General features: G+C 43.6%; 6 protein-coding genes across 6 annotated transcripts; 3 read left to right on the forward strand and 3 right to left on the reverse strand.

Moving 5' to 3' along the window:
* Nucleotides 1–154: 154 nt before the first annotated feature.
* On the reverse strand, nt 155–4,097 carry pygo (pygopus). The gene is made up of 3 exons (XM_068300025.1): nt 3,540–4,097; nt 892–3,474; nt 155–824 (listed from the first exon to the last, which is right to left on the reverse strand). Exons 2-3 carry the CDS (start codon nt 3,180–3,182, stop codon nt 704–706), a joined length of 2,412 nt encoding a protein of 803 aa, XP_068156126.1. The 5' UTR covers nt 3,183–3,474; nt 3,540–4,097; the 3' UTR covers nt 155–703.
* Nucleotides 4,098–4,209: 112 nt separating this feature from the next.
* rod (rough deal) lies at nt 4,210–11,632 on the forward strand. Its single transcript, XM_068299912.1, has 15 exons — nt 4,210–4,402; nt 4,457–4,794; nt 4,855–5,199; nt 5,270–5,469; nt 5,595–5,803; nt 5,864–6,118; nt 6,180–6,637; nt 6,703–7,961; nt 8,020–8,408; nt 8,475–8,986; nt 9,039–9,408; nt 9,477–9,726; nt 9,803–10,631; nt 10,697–11,330; nt 11,385–11,632. The coding sequence occupies exons 1-15, from the start codon at nt 4,307–4,309 to the stop codon at nt 11,493–11,495; spliced, it is 6,255 nt and encodes a 2,084-aa protein (XP_068156013.1). The 5' UTR covers nt 4,210–4,306; the 3' UTR covers nt 11,496–11,632.
* Nucleotides 11,617–12,738, reverse strand: LOC137584498 (tricarboxylate transport protein, mitochondrial-like). The gene is made up of 3 exons (XM_068299913.1): nt 12,402–12,738; nt 12,131–12,345; nt 11,617–12,073 (listed from the first exon to the last, which is right to left on the reverse strand). Exons 1-3 carry the CDS (start codon nt 12,650–12,652, stop codon nt 11,652–11,654), a joined length of 888 nt encoding a protein of 295 aa, XP_068156014.1. The 5' UTR covers nt 12,653–12,738; the 3' UTR covers nt 11,617–11,651.
* A 331-nt stretch (nt 12,739–13,069) lies between these two features.
* On the forward strand, nt 13,070–14,851 carry LOC137584642 (acyl-coenzyme A thioesterase 9, mitochondrial-like). The gene is made up of 3 exons (XM_068300150.1): nt 13,070–13,272; nt 13,350–13,426; nt 13,496–14,851. The coding sequence occupies exons 1-3, from the start codon at nt 13,157–13,159 to the stop codon at nt 14,662–14,664; spliced, it is 1,362 nt and encodes a 453-aa protein (XP_068156251.1). The 5' UTR covers nt 13,070–13,156; the 3' UTR covers nt 14,665–14,851.
* A 312-nt stretch (nt 14,852–15,163) lies between these two features.
* Nucleotides 15,164–16,819, forward strand: LOC137584854 (acyl-coenzyme A thioesterase 9, mitochondrial). The gene is made up of 2 exons (XM_068300436.1): nt 15,164–15,491; nt 15,558–16,819. Exons 1-2 carry the CDS (start codon nt 15,329–15,331, stop codon nt 16,799–16,801), a joined length of 1,407 nt encoding a protein of 468 aa, XP_068156537.1. The 5' UTR covers nt 15,164–15,328; the 3' UTR covers nt 16,802–16,819.
* Nucleotides 16,820–16,829: 10 nt separating this feature from the next.
* RpL6 (ribosomal protein L6) lies at nt 16,830–17,925 on the reverse strand. Its single transcript, XM_068300437.1, has 2 exons — nt 17,765–17,925; nt 16,830–17,624 (listed from the first exon to the last, which is right to left on the reverse strand). The coding sequence occupies exons 1-2, from the start codon at nt 17,873–17,875 to the stop codon at nt 16,947–16,949; spliced, it is 789 nt and encodes a 262-aa protein (XP_068156538.1). The 5' UTR covers nt 17,876–17,925; the 3' UTR covers nt 16,830–16,946.
* Nucleotides 17,926–18,148: the final 223 nt, after the last annotated feature.

Below are 18,148 nucleotides of genomic sequence, written 5' to 3' on the forward strand. Positions count from 1 at the left end.
TATTTTGTATATTTTTCATATTTGTATTTGTGTGTTTATCTGACATTATGATTGTGGAGCATTTATAATTCAAACAAAAAAATGTCCGAATTCAGTTTTACTTTAATGCTGTTTGATAATTTCATGAAAAATTGATTTATAATACAAATTAGAATTTTGTCTCTGTGTGTTTGTGTGTGTTAAAGTTATGTTTTCTTCTTTTTTTATTTAAATCTAATTTCTAAGTTTTACATTTCTGTTGCCATATCCGAATTCCGATTCCAATGTTCTTTTTTGTTTATATATGCGTTTAATCTATTTTACAATTAACATATTTCGTTAGGGTTTACATTAGCATTTTCATAATGCAATTTGCTTTCAAGCATTCACTTAATTGTACCGGTCCGGAGCCAAAGGTCACAACACTTCTCCGGCACTTCGGTTGGTTCTTATAGTGCATTCGTTGAGTTTGGGTGGGCGTGGAGTGGCTGGGCGGGTTTGGTAAATAGGTAGAGATAGTAAGAGTGTGGGAGGAAGGGTCATGGGGATTCTTGACTATTGAGCGACTTAAATGCTAAATTATGATATAATTAATGCTTGGATATTTATACAGTGAGTGAGTGGTGCTAGCTGCTGTTTGATTGCCCTTATCATATGCTTCTCCTGATCCGTCTACGAGTGTAAGTTGAGCTTTTTCATACGTGTTTTTTCCTCAGCATTAGCCTTAGCATTTGAACTTGACCATGGGTATATGTTTGGAATTCACGCACTTGTCACAGCACCACTCCGCAAACACCTCCTTGTTGAGCATTTGGAAGGCCGCCTCCGATAGGCCTACACAGGATCTAAGAGAGGAAAAGTGATAGTTAAGTTTTCGTCGGCCATAAGAAATTTTTTTGTCCAATGACTCACCTATGAAAGAAGAAATTACAACCAGATTCACAGAAGACGGCCTCGTCGTTGTCGTTAACCTCTTTGTGGCACATGCCACACGGATATATAGGCGGTGCATTCGGATTTTGGGGATTAAAGACCATTGGCTGACCCGGTGGATACATTTTACCGCCACTCATTGTCATCGGCTTGGGCCCAACGCCCATTGGCCCTACGCCACCCATTGGACCGCTCATTGGGCCCATATTCCCCATGGGACCACCGGGACCCATTGGTCCTCCTCCGGCCCCGCCGGCGCCACTAAACATGTTCGGGCCGCCGGGACCACCCATTGGATTGTGATGGTGATGATGTGGATGATGGGGATGTCCATGAGGCGGCATATGAGGATGCGGGGGCCCATTCATACCGCCTGGACCTGGACCCGGTCCGGGCACTCCTCCCATATGTCCGTGACCCATATGCGGTCCTGCACCACCCATCATGTGCGGATTGGGACCGCCGCCCATGTGTGGCATGCCACCGGGTCCATGCATGCCTCCTGGACCCATCATATGTGGTGGCATTCCACCCGGATGATGATGCGGGTGATTCATTAGCTGCGGGTGATGTGGTGGACCTAAATGAGACGGCTGCTGTGGCGGCAGCATTTGATTCATTCCCATTCCGGGTCCAGGTCCATGGCCAGGCGGTAAGCCACTCATGTGCTGCTGCTGTTGCTGCTGCTGCATAGGAACATTAGGGTTCATCTGCTGGCCCATCATGGGACCATTGTTGTTATTGGGTCCATTGGGTCCGGCAATTGGCGATTGCAAAGGACTGGGTCCCGTATTGGGCATGCCTGGACTGGGACCGGCACTGTTCAGTGAATGATGCGGTGACATGGCGGGCGGCGCTGGCGAGGATGTAGGCACTGACGTTGACATCGATGTGGCTGTCGCCGACGACGATGATGTAGGCGGGACTGTGATAGCTGATGCGGACGTCGAGGATGACGATGATGAGGACGTGGACGCAGACGATGATGAAGGACCGTTTGACTGCATTGACGGTGGCATACCTAGACGGACACCGGCCGGGGATAGATGAGGATTTTGATTGTTGTTGCCATTATTGTTGCTGTTGTTGTTGGGAGTATTGCTGATTCCTGGACCGCCTCCACCCCCGCCAGAGTTGTTGCTGCTATTCGCGGGAGAAATGCCTCCAGGCCCGACTAGATTGCCTGGCCCAGGACCTGGACCCGGACCTGGCCCACCAGGCATATGATTGCCATGACTCGCAGGACCATTGCCAAGAGGACTGTGCAAAGGAGGAGGTCCCATTTGTCCATTATTCATTGGTGGCTGCGGAGGTTGTTGCTGTTGCTGCTGTTGCTGTGGCCCAGCTCCGGGCGGCGGACCTAATGGGCTACCTATTGGATGATTACCCATTGGAGATCCCATTGGTAATGAATTCATCGGTGAATTCTGACCAGGACCACCGCCAGCTGCTCCGCCCATAGGTGAACCTTGCATAGCTCGGGGGTTGGGTCCGTTGGGCCCACCACCCATTGGCGATAGTCCTCCCATGCCCATGTGATGTGGTGATATGCTTGGTCCGCCCATATTTCCCATTGGACTCATTCCACCCATGCCAGCCATTCCTCCCATTGGACTACCCATGGGAACGGGACCGCCAGGACCGGGTCGACCATGATTCATATGTGGAGGCAGACCAACTCCTGGACCCGGTCCCATCGAATGCGGATGCATCGGACTCATGCCGCGCATGGGCGGTCCGCCCATATGATGTGGACCATGTGGATGTCCCATCGGACCGCCTGGATGATGTGGATGCATGTGAGGATGCATGTGCATGCGATCCTCCCAATGTGGATGTGGGTGGCCGCCTCCAAAGTGGCCCGGGCCTCCTGGACCGCCTGCTGCACCCATCTGGTTCATAGCCGCCATAGCAGCAGCCGCCGAACTAGACATAGCCGATATCTGCGGGCTGTCATCAAAAGGATTGGAGGCGACTATCGTGTCTCCAAACCCGCCCATTGGCGGTGGCGGTAGGAGATCTTGCGGCGTTGGCGGAGCCGATTGCTGCTGCTGTTGTTGCATGGAATTGGCGGCAGCGGCCGCAGCTGCAGCCGCAGCTGCTGCAGCAGCCGCAGCCGAGTTGGCCGCATTTGAGGTTTTTCGCCTCTTTTTCGGATTACTCGGCGCCGAGATGATATCCGATGGAGGCGGCGGCTTGAAATCAGGCGGACATAGACCGCCTGCTGGACCCGGCAATCGATACGGCGCCATACCGAGATTGTGGGTCATATTGGAGGTGTTTTTTTTCCGAATGGTGGCAGCTTTTTTTTAACGTCGGAGAAGGAAAATCTATGTAAGCGGCGTCGTCGATCTCACAATGGAGACCACAACGCGGTTGAAAGTGTTTTTGGGTGAGCACCAAAACAATGACTGTGTCTGATCTCTGGGCTGCGTTGGATTTAACAATTGCACTTGGATATGAAAATTTGAAATGAAGTTGCAGATGCTGAGACTCTTTTACTTCGTTTCGGAATGTCCAATCAAGGGAGACAGCAACTGAAATCGGCGGGAACTTATGAACCTGCAAATTTAAACCGAAATTAAAATATTTATCTGCTCATATTAAAAGAGGCCCATAACATTTACCAATTCATAATTTTCTTCACTAAAAAGTGCACAATTTCGAGGAAAACACAATTTGCAATTTGCAGCTGGCAACTCTACGCGCGCATGTCGTCAGCGTTGTTGGCAGCGTCGTCGTGCGTGTCGTGTTGTTGTTGTTGAAGCGCGCACCTGCAGCGGCAGCAAAACAACAATATAAAAAGTAAACTAAACTAAAGTTTTTATTTGCTGGTTACTACGGTTATTTATCTAGATGAATTATGAAGTTTCTTTGCATTTGAACTTCACTTCAAGTCTCTTGTTGTTGTCTATTCACACACGCACACACACACACTTTGCTCCGTTCCGCTCTTCTTCTTGCCAGGCGATTTTATGTTCTTTTTGCAAGCGCAAGCAACGCAGTGGCAGCAATTTGCTGCGTTACGATTAACACTTCACTATTGTCGCATAAGTTTTCATTATTGCTTGAGAAAAAAATAACAGCCTTTAGCATTTATTTTTTACAGATTCTTTCGGTTTTTATAGTTTTGCAGTTCTCTTCTTCTCCGTTTCTTTCTCGCTTTTTTATTGTTGATCGTCTATCGGCGATTAAGTATCGCACACCGTCGATAAGGTATCGTTCATTGGGGAAAATTATCGATAACCGTGTCTGGCTACAATTTACCTGGTTTTTAGAGCAAGTTGGCATTACCGAACAGATTTTGGACGCTTGCATTTGTTTCAGCTTTGGCGGTGGCTTTTTAAATAGTTTTTCAATAGTAATAGTATTTAATATAAAGAAGGGAAGTAATATGTGGCACAATTTTGAAGCTTCGGCGATGGAGGATGAGACCATATCTAATATGTTCTCGTCCCGTGGAATTTTTCGTATAAGCAGCGACGCTCAGGTAAACTAGTAATTTATCCCGTTTAATTCATTTTACATACAACCCTTTGTCAAGGTCGAGAGGTATCCCGTTATTCAGGGATCAGTACAAAGCGGCAAAATGGCAATATCTATAGACAAAAGTCTGCTGCTATTGGAAGATGAGCTGGTGGCCAAGTGTAGTTTCCTAAGCTTTGATGCCCTGATCGAAGTAATTGAAGTTTCTACAAACGGAAACCTGATCGTGTGCGGCCTGAGCGATGGTACAGTTCATGGTGTATACATAAAGGGTGCCCTCTTGTTCAGTGTTTCCATTAAAATGGAAGATGTAGGCCTCTCGGGCAGCACATTCACCAACATCCATAAGATGAATCAGCGGATCTACTTTACCTGTCGCAATGGCAGCGTATATCGGTATGATCCCTTGAAAAGAATGTGGTCAGTTTTCTCAATCTAAATAATTTTGTTTTGTAGTTTGAGTGAAATTGATGAAGCCTCATTGGAGTCGGTTGCTAGCATGGTATTATATGAAAATGAGAGCACCGTCGGTGACAAGACAATTCTAGATGACGTTACACTAGAGCGGACTTCCAAAGACCGCTCTTTTGGTAATATAGACAGCGCTATTTTGTTAAGGCAAATTTGTGCCCATAGTTATGCCAAAAACAATCAATTGGAACCCTGCGACGATTATGATCTTTTCTTAGCTGCTGCCCAGAGGTCGTTGATTTGGAGGACATCTGCAAACGATGCGACCCGCATAGTTCTGCCAACTCACATAGCCGACTTTAAACACATTTACAATTTGGATTACTACGTGTAGGTTACGGCAAACTATTTCAATTAATTATGATTTGACTTTTTACTATTCAACCATTCGGTTTTTTAGGATTGCTCTAACCCACTCTGGTCATTTGGTAGAGATTTGTCCATTCACTCGCACCATTGATCCGTATCAATTAGCTCCAAAAGAAGAATTTCTTATTGAAGATTTACTAGTTATGGAGACTAGCGAGGAAAACATAGAGTTGTTAATTCTAACAAAAGTTAAGGATGAAGCTCGACTCATTAAACTCGTGGAATACCCATGTAAGGAATAATTACTATACTGGATCAGATTCCGTTTTTTTAATTTTTAGTTCAAGAGCTATTTCCGAATTGGAAAAAAGTTATTTTCTTCTATGTATGTCTAAATCGCACAACTCATTGTCTAGCTTTTAAATGCAAAACCGAGGTGGAAGTACCCAAAGATGCATGGCTAATCCGTCAGCCTAAAAGTGCCGTGAATCTATATTATATGTCAGCCAAGTACATGAAAAGTGCTTCCTTCCCATCAGAAGTTGAGATGATGATCGTATCTGAAACCGACCCCAGTGATCGATTGAAAAAACTTATTGCCAAGGGACGCCTTGAAGAGGCTGAGGTAAACAGATTTCTCAGGAGTGAATACACAACATTTAAAAATCCTTTGGTTTTTTTCCAGGATTTCGGCAAGCAATTCGAACTGTGCTTACAGCCTATTTATGAGGCCAAAGCCAAGCATATTTTAGTGGAGCTTTGCAATAGCAACATCAATTTGGATGCCAATAAGCTGGAGCAAACATTTCAGAAATTGCTTCAATTGTTAGAACTAATCGAAAGCAAGTCATTCATCAAAAGCAATCGTATGATCAACTTAAGTTCGCGGTCCATTCTTGAACGGTATTTGAAAGAAATCCGAAAGCGGCTCAACTTTGAGGTGAGTTTGATTTTGACGACACGCTTAAACGAGACACTGATGTGGAATTCCTTTTAACCAGGAAGATGAGAAACATGTTCTGGAGATTGACGAGCAATTGTATCGCCTGAAAACCTTGGCCATTACTGATCCCTATGAATGCAATAACGACTGGCAGAAGTTTGTCTATGATAATAATTTGATAAAAACGGTCAAGTCCATGTTTAACACCGACATGCCAACTGCTTGCATTATCTGGCGGCGTCATGCGAGCAGCATTTTACCAAATGTCAACGAGGATGAGCTTAAGACTTTGCTAGGCTTCATTCCAAGCAATTCGAAACCATTTGATATGGTGCAATGGCTGAGCCAATTTACACCGTTGGTGAGCAAGACTCATCCCAGCATTATGCCCTTTATAGCCGACTGGGGTATTGAGATGACCCGTAAATTGCAGTTTTCTCCTCATTGGCCAGATATTGGTTTGGAATTCTCCACAAATATTTTGAAAACGTTCGAGGAAATTACGTTTTCTTACTCGTAAGTGTTGATCCCAGAAATTATTGTCTACTAGTTAATAAATGGCTTAACTTTGATTTCAACAGCGATGTGCGCCGGCAGCATGAACGGAATATAAGTAAACTCCGACTCCTTGTTAACGCTCTAAATGATTTAACAATATTAAAGTCCGATTACAACATGTCCTTAACGTTGGACAATTACATGCAGTATACAATTGATGCGACAGCGCTGAGCATATTGCAACATGTGAAATTGGATCAGTTGCAACAGCTAGTGACAGATTTTTTGTACCCGATATACCAGAAGAAGGGTAGGGAGCCCGTGGAAGTGATTCAGCAGTATGTTGCTCAATTAGTGGCCAGTCGCCAGTCATCCAGCTCTTGGCTAGAGCGTGCCATTTCCTGTGTTAGGCATATTCACAATGAGGATAGCCGATTGGAGTGCGCACTTTCCATTCTGCAAAATGCCGAAGTGCCCTGGCCGGAGTGTTTAACGCCGTTAATAAAATTACGAAACTCCTCCCATCCACTAGCTATCAAGATTAACGCCGAATACGAAATTCAAGTTATCAAAATCATGAAGATCAAATACGGATGGACAGAAGACAGTTCTGCCGATATGAATCTGGATTTGTTTTCAATGCGAATTGTTAAAATGAATTTACCGGAAATGCTACATGACATACGGACATTGACAAAGGCAGCTCCTGAAATTTCAGTAAGCGCTAATTTCAATTGCTGCTACCAAATGGCCAGACGCGGTCAAATTGAGCAAGCCCATGAGTTTTACAAATCCCTCAAGACTACAAAATCCGATGTAGTTGCAATATTGGCCAATATGTTGGAGAGCTGTTCATCCCTTTCGTTGTCCAATGAGACAAAGGCTACAGAGCATTTAAACCAGCTGGAATTTTTTAAACTATTGCTGCCCCATGTGGAGGCCACATATAATCAGCGGTATTTACTAATATACCAACGTTTTCACCTCAAACAACAATTTAAAATTGAAGTAAAAAGCATTAGTGAACTTATTCCACTGCGTAGACGGCGGGAGTTGTTAGAAGAGGGTGTGGAGCGAATAATGGGGCGCGCCCAGGCCACATTAAATGTGTTCACATTTATTGCTAGTGAAATGAGAGATCTCTGCAAATTGCTAAATTTATCTACAGTCTTTGGTATAGAACAAATATGCCGACGAATGAACTGCCTGCCCTTGACCTGTGCTCTGGCATATCATGTGGTCCAATTTGTCGACTGCAACCAAGAAAACAGTCGAGACTTTATCAATCTAGCCCTGGAGTTGCTGGCTCAGCAAATTAGCATGGCCAAAGGAAACACTCAGGGTAAGATTTATAATAAGATCCAACGGTTGCTTAACATAATGTATATTTTTCTTCCTAGACCCACCGTCTGCCCTGCATTGTGTTAAAGACAGCGACCCCCTATCTTTTCCCCTTGCCTATGAGTTGCTGACATCTAGCCTAAAGTACGAAAAAAGTCGCCAGCGCGATCTCTGTGAGATAATCAAATATGTACGCGTTGCCTTTATTAACTATCCTTTAAATGTCATCGATAAGCATTATCAGGGCACAGTCCAAGAGAAAAACATTAACGAAGAAATCGTACGATCACTGGATGGAGCTATCATCGCCCTAGGCGAAACTACTCTAAATTTTACCAATGCATCTTTCGCATCGCTCGATGTGAAGCCGCAATCGTCAAAGGGTCGCACCTCGGTGTCAATGTTTGATGAAGTTGATGTTCACCCAGGACAACAGGCCTTAAAAAAGGTATCATATTGTTTTATAATTAACCCTTTTGAACAATTCTGTTTATATATTTATGGTATTTCATAGAAGGACATTAAGGATCGTCTTCCCGTGGCCAAGTTTTTGTCACGCACTCTCCTACTCATGATGATTGAAATCGAACCGGAAAATTGTCTACTGTTGGAATTACGAAACATGCTAGACGAAAATCTAAAACGTGATCTTGATGGTGCTCGCACAGATTTCTTTGAGTCTTTGGAGCAATTAACTAGGGAAAAAGAGCACAGTGTGTGGTATCCGATGGCACAGCATCTTTTGGACTATCAGAAGCATACCGGGCACAGCAAAAGGAGAATTATCAATGAAGGATTCGTTACGGTGCAATTGAGACGACTCATTCGCAATGCGATTAGTAGCAAGGACGTGAATTTCATAGAGCTATTTAAAATGTTGTTGGCCGATAGTCATTCAATGGCTCTGATGGTGAAACTTTCTAACGATATCAAAACAGATCAGCAGAAAATGAATTACCTCACGTTGTCGGCTATGTACAATGAGTATATTGGTGAAACGGATGAAGTGGAGAAAATACGTGCTAAGTGAGTACGGCATTTAATGCAAATTGAAATAAGGTAAACATATTTTTTACAGACGCCTCAAGCTGTACTATTATTTGGAATTTTGCAAACAAGATCCCTCCATCAAGGGCAAATTCAATGCAGATACGGATAATATTGAGCAATTGCTGAAGGAGTTCCATAACAAACAACTGGATGTCCAACTCCTAGAGCGTATGAGTCGCGATTTTGGCTTCGACTACCAGAAGATACTTATTACGCAAATAATGAGCATACTAAGCGCCCAGGAACTTCGCTTTGAGATAAAACGCGATACATTTGGTGATGAAGAGCTGGTCATTTTGAGTAACACGGACGAAATGAGAGAGATGTGCCAACCGTATATTAATGAAATAAAGAATATCGATCTCTTTACGACCAGACTAAAACAGTTTATCGAAGAGGTTGGTGCGCAGATGTAGATGTAAGAGATTAACTCTAATTCTTCTTTACATGCATTATTTTTTCTTAGATTAACATTTATTTTTATGAATTGTACCTGTGTGTCATTAATATGCTGATCTATTTCAATGCCGCACCCAAAGAGATGGAAATTTGGACAAATATTTTGCATTTTCTGCGCCACAAAATGATCACTCGACGAGCTAGTCGTCCTGGACAACTAGAAATAGAGATGTCTCAAAACTCAGTTTTGCCGAAAATTGCACAATATCGTTTGCCATTCAAACCGATTGTGGAGAAACCTCTCAAGGATATATTAGGTAAGTTCTATCAGAAACATTAAATCAACTCTCCATTCTCCTTATGTCTTTTCCGTTATTGGCTTCTTTATTAAAGACTATGATATAAACGTGGATAACTGTCAGAGCTGGTTTCCATTAATTCAAATGTGTACGGCCCTGAAGGGGTCCAAGGATAGTCCACAAAACTGCGACTATTTTTGTATGTCAGCAGTTAAGAATTCAATGGACGAGCTGAAATGCAAAAGCAATTCGGAGACATGGAGTTTGCGTCCAACGAACAATGCTTTTCTGCAGGCAGTATTGCGTTTGGCAAAGAATATGAATAGTCATAATAAAGCATTCCTTATGTTGTACTATGTATCCAATTATGTTCGTGGTGGAGCCGATCAGGTGGAAGCCGCCTACGAATGCTGGAAATTCGCCAAGGAGCACGCTTTGCAGCTAAATGACCCAATGGTCAAAGAAAAAGTGATTAAGATTAGATCTAAATATCCAAAACAAAAGACAATGTTATTGCTTCACACTTATGGTTTGACCGATGAAAAGCTGTTGCAGCTTGTGTCAGATCCCAGAGAACTCATCTCCAGTCTCTATCATCACGAGCTAATTATAAAGTCTGGCACGATTGATATTAACGCTTTGGTCAAGGAGATTGCCGACTTGCATGAATTGGATCTGGATGCCATACAATTTAGTTTGTTGCAGAAATGGCTATCGGTCACCATGGAACAGACAGATGTCACCGTCCATGAGGAAACTCTTGTGGAGGATCCCTTTGGCACCCCGAATGATGGAATCGATGCTGTAAATGGACTCACTGTTAACATTGCCAGCGAGAATGTTATCAGAGCTGTCTATATACTTAGCAGTTGGCCAAAGTCGGAGGCCGTTAAATTTCTTATTGGTTTCATATTTAAAGGCGGGTAAGTTGACGAACGAATTTTTAAATTCTTCTATTTTGTTATCAATCCTTCTTCCTGGCTGACAGATCAGTAAATACCTCAACTCAACTACAGATGTATGAGTGTTTCTTGAAGCTCAATGATGGCAGTAATATTTTTGCCGACATAATAACCCAGAGGCAATTCATCACTATAAAATGTGTTGACGACCTCAAAGCTCTGGGCTACAATTGCAACATTGATAAGTTTAAAGATGATCAGTGTAATAAAATTGACATATTGAAAATGATTTGGCAGCGTAATGCCCAGAATCCCCTCTCCTTGGTAGTGATGGCCAACATTTGTCTAGGCTTTGACATCCATTTGCCAAAAATCTGGAATGGCATACTCAAACGCATGGTGATCTTTCACATGGTCCAGGAGCTAAATGCATTACTTGATGAGCTAAGCTGTAAGGCACAGCTGCTCCATCTGGATGGCCTGGCTGTGGCGTGGGACTATGTGCTATGTCATCCACTTAAAAATGCCAGTCATACGCGTTCCTTTGAGCTGGATGAACAGTTGAATAGGGTCCTCTTGCGCTTACAGGGCTGTCCAGTTGTCCATGCATTGAATTTGCAACAGTTCGCTCAACACTGTCAACTGATTCAGCGACCGCATATGGCGGCCGCATTGCTCGTCTTCTGCCAAAGTTTCCAACAGCGCGAGGATATCAAGAAGGTAAGTGCAACAAAGCAAAAGTTTTAACTGTTCCTAAGAGTCTGTTTTTTGCAGCTCATATTATCACGACCAATGGATAATTTACGTGAGCAAATTCTAGATCTAGAAAATGCTGGCATATTGCCTGTCTGTCTTGATTTTGCCCTTAAAGAATTGAATCTATGAGAGACAAAATACCATAGTGAGGGGTCTTTTCGCTGAATTTATGTATGTACATTATACTTATTGTTGAAAGTAAAATCTAAGCAACGGGTTTTAGTTGATTAGTTGAAATAAAATATATGTATTTGTCTTAAAATCAAGATGGAAATCTTGAGTTAGCTACGGATTTATTTTGTTTTCCTTCCAAACAGCGTTAATAATCTCCATAATACTGTCATAGATCATAAATGTAAGTGCCACGCCCGTACAGACGCGACCCAAACGTGGCAATGTCCCTTTGTAAAATGCCTTTGGCCCCTCCGAGCGTAGAGTCTGTAGAAAGCAGTCTGCTGAGTTCTTATACTTATGCGCTTCCAAGCCTTGCATACGGGTTTTCACCACATCTACGGGATTGTTAAAAAACACAGATGCAGCCCCAGCAATGGCACCAAATATACCGACTGCCAATTTCGGCACTGACTCATTGGGGTCATGTCCAGTGTACATATCCTTTAGAGCGAAAAGTACACAAAATCTGATGGCCTGACTGCTTCCCTGCTTGATCATAGTGGGTAGGAAACCCTTGTAAATACCGCCAATTCCTAAGGATGTAGTGACTCCAAATTTGTGCGCTTCAAATAATTAAATGCTTAGGTTACCTTCTGCCTTGACAATTTCTGTGACTCCATGAAATAACCCTCTATATTTTGGATTTGGACTCTGATTGTCATTGATGATCTTCACTTTGATCGTTTCCATTGGTGTAACTACCAGCACAGCTTCTGCCAAGCCGGCCATTAAGCCAGCCATAAATCGTTGATTATTGGCTTTATAGCCTTGGAACTTGTGGCTAAAATATTCAAAGGATCCAAACCTAAGAAATGGGGGATCGATAATTGTTGGCAAGACAAGGGATAATGCCAAATATACCTAGCGGCACTCTTGGGTATGCTGCCCAATAAAAGCACACTCAAACCCCTATAAAGACCGAAAACACCATTCGTATTCACAGTCTTTCTTATGCAATCCAATGTTCCTTTGAATTTCCGACTATCGCCCTTCTCATCTAATTGCAATTGCGTTTTTACAAACTCTGTGGGATAGGTCACCAAAATCTCCAAACCTCCAGTAATAGCGCCAGCCACGACGCCTTTCAGACCCTTTGATCCATCGGGTGCCATTTATATATATTTCTTCAAAATTATGTACTTGTGTGTGTTAACTCGTATTTGTGTAGTGAATATGTTTTACAGGATCTATTAAAATCAAAAAATGATGGAAAAATCGTGTACATACAAAATTTAAAACGTGTTAATTGATATTCGGGGGCTCGTTGCGTATACTTAATTTGAAAATATCAACTCGCGGGCTATGACGTCATTTATTATTTATGTATGTACGTCTGCGTACTCCAGTGGCACAGTGGAATTCTATAAACTTTGCAAACGTTCAAGAGTTAGAAAATATTCTCGCGTAGCTATTTTCGAATAGCTATATCAATGAATTGGGATTAATAAATTCTTTGGATTCATAATCTTTAATAATTCTTTTTAATAATATCTTAAGTTTCGCCCCACTGTAGCAATCAGCTGTGAACAGTCAGCTGCTGCTACGTCTTAGTCTTGGTATAGAGAAATCTAGTGAAGTATTATCTCTTAAAAAAGGGTAAGAAAATTGTATACGAAATGTTTCGTTCGTTAAGCGGAGCACAAAAGTGCTGGAGCCTATTTAGCCGTGGAGCAGAAACTGGATATCTTTCGGGCATGGCCATGAAGTTCTTCCCAATCTATGAGTTATCGCTGTAAGTATGACGAAAGGGAGACGTCTCTGAAATCAATTGATATTAATGTACATACATACATATGTATTTTTGTATAGCCGACACTATTCTCCGCCTCCACCCACACACATCAAACAATCGGCTGTGCCCAATGAGTCTGGAACTATGGCCCAAAGTAAGTTCCATTTTCAGCAAATCATTTTGTATAATATGTGCTAATTCGATTGGAATTTCCCGCATACAGTTAAACAGGAGATGATGACGAGGCTTGGTTTGGAACCGGGCTATCAACCGTTGCCCAAGTCCCGTGAACATTTGCTCAAATATCAACCGAAAATGGAGGAGCTGCCGGCTCGGGCTATGCAAGATTCTTTCACATCCGCCATAATTCCATTGAGCACTGATCGTGTTCTGCAGGACAAGTATGTTACCTACTTGGGTAGTGTGCGCATGGGTCGACTACTGGAGGATATGGATATGTTTGCCGCCTGGTGTTGTCACAAGCATTTGGCTGTGCCCAATCTTCCACCAGACGTCCATCTACCCTATACGTTTGTCACCATTCTTGTGGATCGCATTGATTTCACGAATGTGCTGGCGTCTGGCACCGCCGACATCCGCCTCTCGGGACACGTCTCATGGGTGGGAACCAGTTCGATGGAAGTGGTCGTGTGGCTGGAGCAAATGCTTAACGGAAGCTATAAGAAATTGACCCGTGCCCTTTTTTTGATGGCAGCAAGAAATGCCACAAATACCACGGCCGCTCCCGTGAATCAGATTCAACCGGCCAATGAGGAGGAGAAGGTGATTTTGGCTGGCGGCAAAGATCGCAAACGACAGCGTCAGATCATTTGTGCCCAGTCCATCTTTAAAGTGGAGCCCAACGATCCGGAGCAAACGCTAATGTATGAGTTGTATAAACGAACGACACCGACCAATACATTGGAGCTGAATAAACGAATTCTGCCACCAAACAGCCGCTGGATGTCGGACTCCTTTCAGATGAGCACTATTCCCTCATTTCCGGAGCACCGCAATCATCACAATCGCGTATTCGGTGGCTTTCTTATGCGCAGCGCTCTCGAGATTAGCTGGGCTGCCGCTTTTCTCTATTGCAAGACGCGACCCAAATTGGAGCACATCTCTGATATTAGTTTCGAGAAACCAGTCAGTGTCGATAGTTTCATTAAGATGACCGCCTATGTGGTCTATACTAAAATGAACTATGTTCAGATCATGACTGTTGCCGATGTTGTGGACACTCATACGGGCAATCAGGTTACCACAAACACCTTCTATTACACGTTCTCAGCGCCGGACACGGTGACTGAGGTGCTGCCACGCTCCTATCACGAGACCATGTGGTATATACAGGGACGCCGCAAGTTCGAGTATAGCATGGGCCTAAAATAAACGCATGATTCTCACAGAATCAAACCATAATTGTGTGAAACCGACAGACTATATGATAAGCGTATTGTTATTATTATCATACATACATATATGCGCCTGTGAGTCTTACTCTTTCTATGTACTTATGTTTGTATGCCTGAATGTTCTCTGTTTTGCTTTTGGAATAAACCCTAACATAATCAGATAAGGCTACCCAAAAGGTAAACTATAGCCAGGGTCGAAATGGGTTGTCATCAAAGGGCAGATCTCTTACTTTAGTGAATATAAATTGAATCCAATATCCAAGCTCAGCTCAAATCTGAACATGTCTTGTACGATGATGACATCTTAGTCCCTTTTCCAAAGATCAGCAGAAATTCGTATGTTTATTATAAGCGGGCCCAAAGACAACCGCCCCTGGGGAACCAATGGAGATGAAAGTGATTACAGACTGGCAAGTGTGTAAGGTAATTGGCGCGTCATCTATAACGCACTCACAGAAGAGAATCCAAACCTGTAAGAGACACATCACAACAGAAACACTCACTCGTTGAGCAAGATCTTGGCAAGAGTCTCTTGTCAAATACTCGATGCAAATGTGTTCAGTTGTTATTTCTCTTATTACGTGATAGTTTTTCAAACAATAAATTTTAATCAAAAAAATATAAACCTGCTAAAGATCAGAATGTTGCAGCGACTAATGACACGTGGAGTGACAATCTGTAAAAGGCATTTACCCAATGGCAGGGAAAGGATTACTGCACTCCCACAAAGGTTTTTTGGCATTAATACTGAAAGTCCCAGCTATAAATTGAACTCTGAACACTGTTCGGGAACCCTAGCAGATGGTAAGTGATATGGTAAATGGATAAAGGAGTCAATTCAAGTTGACCAAATTGAAATCCTCTACGCAGTTGTGAGAAAGATACGGGAACGAAATGGCGTAGAGATTGGCTATCACTCCATACCAAAACCACGAGATCATTTATTGAAATTTCAACCAAAATTAGAGGATTTGCCAGAGCGAAGCATGATGGATTCCTTTACGACGGCTGTGCTGCCGCTTAGCTCGGATGAGGTAATCCGTGAGCGTTATATTAATCATTTGGGTCGCGTACGATTGGGACGCATCATGGAAGAGCTGGATATGTTTGCCGTCTGGTTATGCCACCGTCATGTCCAGTTGCCAGATCTACCCAAAGATGTACCACTGCCGTATACATTTGTCACCCTGTTGGTTGACAAGGTGGAGTTCTTTAGTATCGAGCAATTGCAGGCAAATCAGGATATTTCATTCAGCGGTCATGTCTCATGGACGGGTCGTAGCTCCATGGAGATAACTATATATGTCAGACAATTGACCGGCGGTCATTATATCGATGTGACCAAGGCCCTGTTCCTGATGGTTGCTCGTAATGCTACCAATACGGGACCGGCGCCGGTTAATCCTCTCAAACCAAGTGGCGAGCTTGAAGAGTTGGCCTGGAAAGAAGCAGATCTAAGGCAGAAACAACGTCGCGACAGCCAATCGGAATCGGTGTTCAATTCACCACCTAGGGAACACGAACAGACCATCATGTATAGGCTACTGAAGAGGACCACACCACCGGATAGCATGGATTTGAATAGACGCATATTGCCAGCAAAATGCCGTTGGATGGAGAACTCCCAGCAGACCTCAATGTTGTCTCCATTTCCGGAAAACCGCAATGCCCAAAACACAATCTTCGGAGGCTACATCATGCGGGAAGCAGTCGAGATTAGCTTCATTATGGCGAGCATCTATGTAGGCGGACGACCCATTCTGAAATGCATCTCAGACATTAGTTTCATGAGTGCCGTTAAGGTGACTTCGTTTCTGCAGATGACTGCCTATGTGGTCTATACGGCGCAAAACTATTTACAAGTAATGACGGTGGCCCATGTCTGGGATATGCAGAGTGGCGAGGACAAGACCACCAATGTCTTCTATCTCACCTATAAGGCAGACAAGATTGTGGATGAGGTTCTGCCGCGTTCATATCGTGAGATGCTTTGGTATGTTCACGGCAGACGTAAACTCTTGACGGCCCTCAATCTGCAGCCCACCTACGATCTCCCAGAGGAGAAGTCCTCAAACGAATCCGAAACGAAAACCAATACTGTAAATAAATCGTAGTACACTTCATCATCTTAACTCTCACAGATTTTTACAGTTTGATTCCGGTTTTGTAAATTTTATTTTACAAATTTCTTTGTATTTTTTTTCTGTTTCTCTGTCTCAAGTATTTTAAAAAATCCTTAAACTGAAGTTGTCCGTCCGCCTAGAAACGAAGGCGATGGGGATATTGGGAGGAGTGTAGAGCGAACATGTTCTGCAAGTACTTCTTGAAGAATTTAGCATCTGGATGGGCCTTGATGGCCTTCAACAGGGCACTATCCACTTCCTTCTGGTCCTTCTTGCGCTGTTCGTTGGGAACAAAGCGCTCCTTCTTGGCGGCAAAGATGTCAGCCTCACCAGACTTCTTTTCCTTCTTGGCCTTCAGACGGCGGAAGTAGGCATCGTTAATGTGCTCGGGCACTTTGAATTGGCCAAGATCCACACGCGACGATGTGCCGATGACAAAGCGCTGAGACACGCGACGAAGTGGGCACGAGTTCAGGGCGAAAGGTCCGGTGACCAGCAAAAGACCAGAGGTAAGGGTCTTCAGCAGCACAACACGTTTGCCCTGATGACGGCCAGCCAACAAGATGAGTACTGTGCCTGGTTTCAGGTTACGGCGCGTGGTGCGCTTATGCTCGCTGAAGTTAGCCTTGCTGGGACGGCTCTTCACGAAAGTCTTGGTTGGGTAGTTGGCCTTGGATTTACGCAGATATACAGTGCGCTCACCACCGTTCTTGGGGCCACCGATCTTCTTCACTTTCTTGATGGGCACCTTCACCTTTTGCACAACTGGGCTCTTCTTGTCCTTCAGGCGGTACAAGCCACGACGCTTGTACATCTGCAAACGAAACGATTCGAATCAGAAAACAATTGATATCGAAACGAGAGGGGACTCCGCCACTTTCCATGAGGCGGCAGCAGAGACCTCGGCGTCATTTTGATTCGAACATTTGTCAATGCCTTTTCAATAATATTTACCTGAGCCTTGGAATAACGCAAGACACCGCCCTTAAGGTACGAGTTGAGGGGGTGCTTCTTGCCCTTTTTAGCCGATTTGGCGACCTTTTTAGCTTTCTCGACGGGTGCCATTGTGGAGAACACGTGTACACAGCACAAAAATTATTTAGAAAAGGAAGGTTATGTAGCGCAGCATTGCCAGCAGCAAGAAAAAGAACTCGATAACATATCGATATATTTGCTACGTGAAGCAACCCTGTGTGCGCCAGGGTTATCAACTGTGACAAATAAAAAATTTAACTATACAATTATCGAATAATAATAATTCAAATAAGGCCGAAACGAGTAGCGCAACAAATATAAAACACGAGCCACTTGTTTTTTTTTTTTACATTTAGTAATACT

The sequence above is a fragment of the Drosophila tropicalis genome, unplaced genomic scaffold (assembly GCF_018151085.1).
Source record: "Drosophila tropicalis isolate 14030-0801.00 unplaced genomic scaffold, ASM1815108v1 contig_878, whole genome shotgun sequence".
NCBI lineage: Eukaryota > Metazoa > Arthropoda > Insecta > Diptera > Drosophilidae > Drosophila > Drosophila tropicalis.